Source organism: Leguminivora glycinivorella, chromosome 8 (assembly GCF_023078275.1).
Source record: "Leguminivora glycinivorella isolate SPB_JAAS2020 chromosome 8, LegGlyc_1.1, whole genome shotgun sequence".
Lineage (NCBI taxonomy): Eukaryota > Metazoa > Arthropoda > Insecta > Lepidoptera > Tortricidae > Leguminivora > Leguminivora glycinivorella.
The window spans coordinates 16092386-16101943 of NC_062978.1; the positions used below are offsets into that span (position 1 = coordinate 16092386).

The following is a 9558-nucleotide window of genomic DNA, read 5'->3' on the forward strand; positions in this document are numbered from 1 at the left end:
TATTTAATGTCTAACTACGTTTACGAGTATAAATCGGGTATGCATGTACGGTTCCGCATAAGTAGCTCTAGCGTAACTTTGGATAAATTTATTTATTTATTTATTTGAAAACATTATTTCAATGACATTACAGAAAAATCCAATGCGTCATGAAACTTAAATAAAAAAAAAACAGTAAATAAGAACATGAAAAAAAAACAATAAAGTTTACAACTAAACAATTGATTTGGATTTGAATACTTTTAAAATAAATAACTACACAGGGTATTTTTGCAAATTGCAATAACATTATCTACATAATACTGCCATACTATGGACCTAACGGTTCTAGGTCTTATCTTTCTCGTGTACAAAAGCTCGTCTCAGTCTGTACTGAATTGACGCAGTAAAAGATTTCAACGCGCGATCTGCGCGTGCGCTATCACTTTACTATACCGTCATCGTCGTAAAAAAAACGCATTTTCGCATTTTTTTTACTTTTATTACATTTTGCAGAGGATACTAGTGTAATATTTAAAATTATACGTAAGATATACATACATTTACATGTACATTTGGCCATTTCATTTTCATACAATTAAAAAAATCCGACACATTTCGGACCCTGTCACACTTACAACAGTATGAGCATTTTAGAGATTTTATATTCTGACCAAGTTGTTAATATTGTGACCATTTGTGCCGTAAAATTACAAATGAAATGCAAAGAATTATAATTGCACCAGCAAACATTTGACAAAACGCATACAATGAAAACGCGATCGAGCCGTGTTGAATCATAGGTATGCGGTGCATTGCACCCTACAACCGATAAGTATCATACGCGAATCACTGCGTCAATATTAAACTTTAAGGGCCGGTTGCACCAAACCGTCTGTCACCGTTAAAGCATTCGTAAAATTTTATTGTATGGCAAGTTCCATAGACCTCAGCTGCGTGATGATGATGTGTCTGTCAAATGTGGTTGATGCAACTGGCCCTAAGACGATACAGGAGGGGTCAATTCTCCATACAAACGCTCTCGACTATTTCCTCCCTGGTTTTTGAAAATAGAGCATTATTTTTACCTGTGTCGTATCGTTGTGATTTTTTTGATATTCTTATTCTTAAAGACGCTAGAGCCCATCAAAAATTTCCAAAAACGTCCTTCTTGATTATGGTGCAAAAAAGGTGTGGTAGGTATTCAAAATTGGTAACAGTTAACCAAAAAACTGAACGGTCCGACACAGTTAATTTTATTGTTATTCAGATTCTCAAATTTCGTTACGATTGATTTGAGGAGGAAACAGTCGAGAGCGGAACCTCGATTTTAAAGATTTTTTCGCAATATCTTTTAACTGAGTTGTTCTGAATGGACATTTTTTTTAAGTTAATAACACGAATATATTTAACAAAAATTCCCAAATTGAACGGGGGGCTCCTTTCCATTTTAGCATTTTCGCTCCTGTAGTGTCTTAAATTCTTACGTTTCGGATACACATTTTATTGTCATCTCTACTGCGTTTAGTTAGACATATGGTAATGACAAATTGGTCTATCGTAGGCTCGTTTAAGCCTTCTTCCTAGTTATGTGTAACAATGTGTATTGCACGGAAACAATCAAATCAAAGCTTAGCTTGACTGGCTTTGAATGATGCTTAAGTAATGCGCAAAGCCGCGCTATTAGGTAGATGACATTGAATTACTAATCACACTGTACAGTAATTTGATAGAGCTGTACTGTACGTACGCGTCACATGATTCTTAATACTTAATGAGTAGAGTCCCTTGACATCGTTTGTTTACACACAACAAATAATTTGTTGTAACCGTGTTAAAATTTAAGTACCTACCTGAATATTTAAAATACTTTTAGTCAAAAATATTACTGAATAGTTTTAGGAAGCAAACTACACAACTTGATACCTCCCGTTTAAACGGCACGTGCTATTATCTCAGTGTAGTTAAAAAGCAACTATCATGATAGTAATAAGGTTCAAATCCATAAAAAGCCCTTTCGGAGATAACACGTTTTGTCATCTTCAAAAAAAAATTACCTGCATACTGCAAACTGTTTAATAAATTTGAACCTTATTACTATCATGATAGTTGCTTTTTAACTACACTGAGACTATAGCACGTGCCGTTTAAACGGGAGCTAGCCGCCGGGAATAATAGAAACAAAGGCCTTTGTTTAACAGATTACGGCAAAAGCGAAACGTTCATCTCAGAAAATTCATACTATACTTACTTCCTAATAGTATTTATTTTGACATCTGCCGTCAAATACTTGATGATTTATTTGTCGGATCCGCTAAAAGGAATATACCAGATGGTTTGTATTAACACGTTCACTGCGAAACAGGTCATTCTGACCCTGTTCTGGACTTCCCCCTGGTGCGGCGACAGAAATGCGCAACTTTACCCTGGTGCGAAGCCCATATCATTGTGATATTTTATTATTTTTATATAGTCAAGTATACGTTTATATTTGTCATTTTACACTCTATTTGACAGCATATTAATTAATAAACAGGTCACATATGTCTTGTTCGCACCCGTCTTAAACTTTTGTTATCCAGTGCGGAACAGGGCCTATAATGACCTGTTACGCACGACCTTGTATAGCACTGGAGCAAAGTGCAAAATGCATTAGTGTTGTTACCATATTATCAATCCACACGTTATTTTGTGGTGAAAAAATGTGTTTCGATTGTTTTAAATGAAATTCGTTAAATACAATATAACGCTTTTATACGCAAAACGCTTACAATTTTGCTAAATATTATTACGTAAAAATATATTGTAAAAAGTTTAAATTGCTTGATGCAAAATATTTACTAAAATTTCTAAAAATCGTTTTTTAAATAATGTTAAGAGCAAAGTTAAAAGTTTTGGTAGTATATAAAAATCTGGTTACATTAAAGGTAAAGAAAGTAAGAATTGGATCGATATATTAGTTCGTTTATTTTCCTCATCACTACTAAATCATCGATATTTTTACCTGTGCCCGTTCCGGCTGTGCGTTACAAGTCAATTTTGACCTGTTAATTAATTCGTCTATAAAATCTAAACGAACAGTCATCAACTTCGGCGAAGACAGTATTGTGTAGATTAGTTATTAGAGTGTGGCTAATGAAATATTGCCCCAACTTTTGGCGGGAAATTCAAAAAATCTAGGGCTGGTCACACTTGGTATAGTAGGAGATATAGTTTTGATACTAGAAAATATTTTTGTTTTCTGTGCACACTCATATTGAAAATCAATAGAAATTGCTAATATACATTGCGAAACTGTGACATTGCAGTGACAGGTTGCCAGCCTCTCGCCTACGCCACAATTTAACCCATATCCCACAGTCGCCTTCTACGACACCCACGGGAAGAAAGGGGGTGGTGAAATTCTTAACCCGTCACCACACGGGCAATATATGTACAGAAATTGCTAATATATGTACAGAAATTTGACAAAATCTGTTAGCATTTGACGTATTAACCTAAAAGTTTTACGATGGTTATTGGCATTTAAATATTAATAATTAACGTGTATTACAAGTAGTAATGGGGAATGGATGAAAAAATTAAAAGTGCCTGTTAGTATGTCTCACCACAGTTTAAATTAGACTACTATGCCAAATTTCAACTCCAACTTACAACATTTGCATTTGCTTGTTTGCTCACAGGCAAGACAGAGGCCGAAAGAGGTAAAACCCCTAAGTTACAATAAAAAAAATACTCATATGAATATTTACATATTTAACTAACCATGACTCATTCGCTATAGTCGAAATCGGACTCTAAATATTCTGCTTCCATGTTGTTGGATTAGTTTGAGTTGTCATCAAAGTCACTCAGCAAATACTCCGTCTGCGAACCCACTTCATCTGAATCTAAAATGCTAGAAGACTCCTCATCACAGACACTTATGACAAATCTTTTCATTTGAGCAGTTATATTCTCCTTTTGCATGTACTGGTTTTCTATGTGGAGAACATGATCAGTCATTTTTTTCCAGTCGTTAGGTGTCACGCTTTCGAAGCATTCTTTGATAGTTTTTTCCAACTCCTGCGCAGATTGAGCTACATTTTTGCTGGCCACTTTTCGCTTAGCGATACTCCAAATCAGCTCTATGGGGTTCAAGAAACAGTGGTATGGTGGCAGTCTTAGAACCTCGTGCCCATGAGTCCTGAGAATCTCATCTGCTTCATAGACAGGCTCTTCTTTATGCTGTCCAACCAAACATAAAAGCTGTTCTTTAGTACACCTTTCATCAAACGGAATCGATTTCTCAATGAGCCAGTTTTGCAAATCTGCTTTGCGGGATTGTCGATTTGGCGGCTTATTAATTTGCACCGTGTGATAACTTGCATTATCTAAAACGACAACACTAATAGGTTCGTGTAAATTCGGCACCAATTTTTGCCGTAACCATTTGTTGAAGTTTACAGAATTCATATCATGATGATAATCTGCTGCGGTCGATTTAGTGCTGAATACTAGCAATGCATTGGGCACAAAGCCATTTTCGGAACCAGCATGCACAATAATAAATCTTTTTCCTTGCGAAATGTTTTCAACCAAACCTGTTGTGGTTGGACCCTGCCAAGACTTTTTTGGTTTGTAATGTTGATGAACATAGGTTTCGTCCAGATATATTATGGGTTTGCATTCAGCACGTTTCAAAGTTCAATATTTCAAAGTTCTAACAGAAACACCTGAATGGAAAAAAGATTAGTCCATACAAAATAATAAAAAAAGTAGTTTCACAAATTTCCAATTAATGGTGGTAATTGACATTTTTTAAGGTTCAAATGTCTGTCTTAGGGGTAGACCCTGTGAAGACGAGTGCTGTAAAGGGCTCGAAACGTAGGTCATGATCATGATGTTAATATACGCGATTAATCCGTTTAAAAGAGTTTTATTTCAAATGTCTGTTTAATATGTTAAGTAGGTAGGTAAAGAAAATGCACTATCGACATTTTTGCCGCTCATATATAGACATGTTTCACCAAGATATTTTTATATATTTTATATTTTTATTGCCATATAAGCAGTGGTGGCCGAGTGGATATGACGCCCGACTTTCAATCCGGAGGTCGCGGGTTCAAATCCTGGCTCGTACCAATGAGTTTTTCGGAACTTACGTACGAAATATCATTTAATATGTACTACTAGCTTTACGGTGAAGGAAAACATCGTGAGGAAACCTGCATACATTAGCGAAGAAATTCAAAGATTTATGTGAAGTCTCCAACCCGCATTGGGCTAGCGTGGAGACTATATAGCCCGAGCCCTCTCAGACATGAGAGGAGGCCTGTGCCCAGCAGTGGAACGTATATAGGCTAAATTATATTATTTATTTTATTTTTTATATTTTTTCCCGTGTGGTGACGGGTTAAGAATTTCACCACCCCCTTTCTTCCCGTGGGTGTCGTAGAAGTCGACTGTGGGATATGGGTTAAATTGTGGCGTAGGCGAGAGGCTGGCAACCTGTCACTTCAATGTCACAGTTTCGTCTTCTGTCAACCCCTTATTTGCCAAGAGTGGCACTGAAACGAGTAGTTTCAGGTGCTCTGCCTACCCCTTCATGGGATACAGGCGTGATTGTATGTATGTATGTATATTTTTATATCAAATTACTACTGACCAGTCACTTCACTGATTTCTTCTAAATATTGGTTTTTCGTAAGTAAGTCGTTACGTTCCAATATTTTTATTTTATTAATGCTTTCCAGAGCTTCGAGTTTCTCCTTGTCTTTACACTCTTTTCCTGTTTATGAGATTTAAGTTTTATTATATTCACATACTTAATCAAAGTTATAGGCAAATGTTAGAACTAGTACTTAAAGTATCAAAATATTAATAGAGCACCAACCTACTATATTGTTTACGACTTGTAAACATTGCAGTTTTTCATTATATGCCGCTTCACGTCGACTTCGCTCTTGGTTGTAATTATTTATTAGCTTAAACAGCAAATTGCGGACCTCGCTTGGTATCGTCATTGTCATAATATTTAAGATTTACCCTTAATAACCCGCGAACAATTTGAATAAGTGACATAAATTGACAGCAGACTTTTAGCCTTTTTTTTAAACCATAGACAATTGGTGATACCACAAGGAAATATCTGTCAACAATATTTGGCTAGCCAGACTCTAGACTAAACATTTTTTCAATAAAATTTAATAAATGTGTATTTGGTAAAGGTATTTTAGGTAAAATATGAAACCCTCCTTACAAGCTGTAATTGACTTGTACCGCACAGAGAGAAAGCTCAATACAGGACTCTCATGGGTTGTAACGCACTGAGAGCGAGTTCATAAAATCCGGCTCCGCAGTGAACGTGTTAACGAGCGCAACGATGTGTCGAATTTAACGGAAAATCAGAAAAAAATCACGGTGTATAGAATTTTTGGATTAATGCAACTGTTCGTCAGCTAAACTTCAAAGCAAATTGCATTAGATTAAGTCTAACATCGCAAAGCAACTTCCTACACGCGTAAACTGCTATACATGTCTCATAACACTCGGCGATTACGTCTATTACACACGATGTTATAAGCCTGTATTACACGAGCGTACAGACACTGTTATGCACTTCATGCGGAGGCCGAGGCCTTCGTTGCTCAAATTAGAAGTGAAACTGCATATTTCAAATGTGTATATTCAATAGTACATTACTACAGAGGCCGAGGTATGTATAGTGCTTTTCTCAAACATGGTATGAAATAAATAAAGTCTACTGAAAATAGTAACTTTGGATGGCTGTATCTCCTAAACGGTGAGTCGTAGCGCAAAAATAATCGAATTTTCGTTCCCCTTTGATACTCTGTATACGCTTATAAAAAAACAAAAAGTTAAAAAAAAATTAAAAAAAAACGAAAAAAAATTTTTTTGTATGAAAACGCACCCAAAATCAAATATTGTCTAGGGCCCGTACCAGTTGCAGTCGGCACGTCTATAAAGCCCCTTATAGTTTTTTTTTTAATTGGCTAAATACCTGGATGTTATGTCACAATTATCTGTGTTTGGAAATTAAAAAAGAGGACTTTGCCGGCCTTGGCCTGCAAGGTTTGTATGAAATTCTATTATCTATCAATCGTCCTAGCCGCACCTGCAACGTCATACTTCGCTGCCAATTATAAGGCACATAACATCAATATTTCATACCATGTTTGAGAAAAATATTTTATTTTATTGCTATAGCAGCACAACAAATAACAGCACAGCTGCATAAAACTAAAAAGTAATTATTTCGTCCTTATTTTGTTTACATCTACGATTCTAAACGATCTTAATGACTTATCTCATTTATATTTTTAATTTAAGTACCTAGTATATTGTTTATATTATTAACTTGACGATCATAGTATAAATTCGTGTAGATTAACTTAGAATAATTTATATTGTAACATTATATTATGAAATAAATAAATCTAAATCTAATCTTATACAAACGATAAGAACCATACAATTTATACGACATTGATGCATTTGCATTTTGCAATTGCATATTTTGTATTAAATTTAAAATTCGCATTGTGATCGAACGACTATAATTAGTAGGTATTCGATATGAAGTGTACTATTTATTTAGAAAAAGTACGTAAGGAAGTTCGTTGAAACAGTGGACGATCGCTTTTTCTTTAAATCTATTTCAGTTTATAAGATCATTAAAAAGTAATTAACGGATAACATCTGCAACACGGATTCTGACTTTACTGTTTCGCTTCGCTTCGTATACTAAGAATTGAATAAAGTTTTTCTTAACTCGTAACTGTCCCGTAGACATAATATTATTATTTTTCGCATGTTTTATAGTCATTTGGCAGTTATCTTTATACTTAGTGCATTAAAGTTTAATGTAGTAGGTTAACACGTTCACTGCGTTACGGGGGTTTTTGAACCCCGTACGCTGTCATCACTCAGTGCGGGTGAGAAAAATCGTGTTCACTCCGCTGGTGCGGAAGCTGTATTTTGGTCATTTTTACAACTACGAAAATGACAAATATACATTTGGATTTCTGTTCAAAAGTATTATTTATTGATATATTAATTATATACGGGGTGTCAGGAACCCCGTACCGACCAGGGGACAAAAATTACCTTCTAGTGCGATACGGGTCTCCGTGAACCCCGTAAAAGAATTTGCTGGCCCGTACGGGGTTGTGGGCACAGTATCGCTAGTGCAGTGCTTACTGAAATACTTGTTATCGGCAAATTAAAAATGAAGCGCTCGAACCACACGTTAGAACTACTATATTCCAAAAACAAAGGTTATCCCATACAATAAACGTCAAAATCACCACAAATTGACATCTAATTGCTAGCAGGTAATTAAATATATGTTTTTGATATGTAAAAACGGTGGTGGTTTATCTTATTTTATTTATCTTTTTTATTAATTATATTAATTACTTTCACAAAAATACAAGAGTGCGAAGTATCATATTTTTGATGTGAAATTTTTTTGTTAATACAGCATATACATCGATTTTTTTATTTCCCATCACTACTAATTTATCGACCTTAATTCATTACATGCGTTACGGGGTGTACTAAGCCCCGTACTTTTTCAATTTTAGTGCGATACGGGGAAAAAATAACCCCGTATTTTCTTTTCTATATAATTTTGTGAGTTTTTATCGTATCCACGTGCGGGGATAATGAGACGTAGGAAATTTCATACTCTTACAGTTAGTCGAAAAAGAAATTGGAAAATGCAATATTTCAGGAACTTACAGCACTTTTTACAGACTTAGGCGTACGGGGCACTTTTATACCCGTATCGCACTACGATGTAAACTATTACGGGGCGGATTGGGCCTCGTAACGCACTAGATTTTGGGTTAAGGCTTTGGCTTGCCGCAGCGAACGTGTTAAATAAAGTTTTTCTTTTATTATACCCTGAACAATATTATTTTTAACAACTTAATTTCATTCTTCACTTGTGTTTATAGTGTTTTGGCAATTAATATTATAATTTGTACATTAAAGTTTAATGCAATAAGAATTAAATATTTTTTTTCATAACTCGTAATTTTATTATCCTCCGAGCAATATTATTTTTAACAACTTAATTTAATTCTTCGCTTGTGTTTATAGTCATTTGGCAATTAATTTTATAATTTGTATATTAAAGTTTAATGCAACAAGAATTAAATACGGTTTTTCTGAACTAGTAATATTTTAACTAATTATCTGCTAGACATAATATTATTTTTAACAACTTAATTTTATTCTTCGCATGTGTTTATAGTCATTTGGCAATTAATTTTATAATTTGTACATTAAAGTTTAATGCAATAAGAGTTAAACAAAGTTTTTCTGAACTAGTAATTAACTAATTACCTCCTAGACATATTATTTTTAACTACTTAATTTTATTCTTCGCATGTGTTTATAGTCATTTGGCAATTAAATTTATAATTTGTACATTAAAGTAATAACACTTGGTATGTGAGATTCTTCGGATTAATTGCATATTATGCTATTATTTCTTCGTCGTAGTGAATCCGTTATATAAGCAAAAACATACTAAGTAAAGAGAACAGCGGACTATTAAAGAAATTACAC

General features: G+C 34.5%; 1 protein-coding gene across 1 annotated transcript; it reads right to left on the reverse strand.

The window, feature by feature from the left end:
- Window positions 1-3804: 3804 nt before the first annotated feature.
- LOC125229079 lies at window positions 3805-4434 on the reverse strand. The gene has a single exon (XM_048133856.1). The coding sequence runs from the start codon at window positions 4432-4434 to the stop codon at window positions 3805-3807; it is 630 nt and encodes a 209-aa protein (XP_047989813.1).
- Between the last annotated feature and the right edge of the window lie 5124 nt (window positions 4435-9558).

What these genes read in the sequence shown, in the direction of transcription:
- LOC125229079 (XM_048133856.1), bottom strand. Translation starts at nt 4,434, where the DNA reads ATGAATTCTGTAAACTTCAACAAATGGTTACGGCAAAAATTGGTGCCG.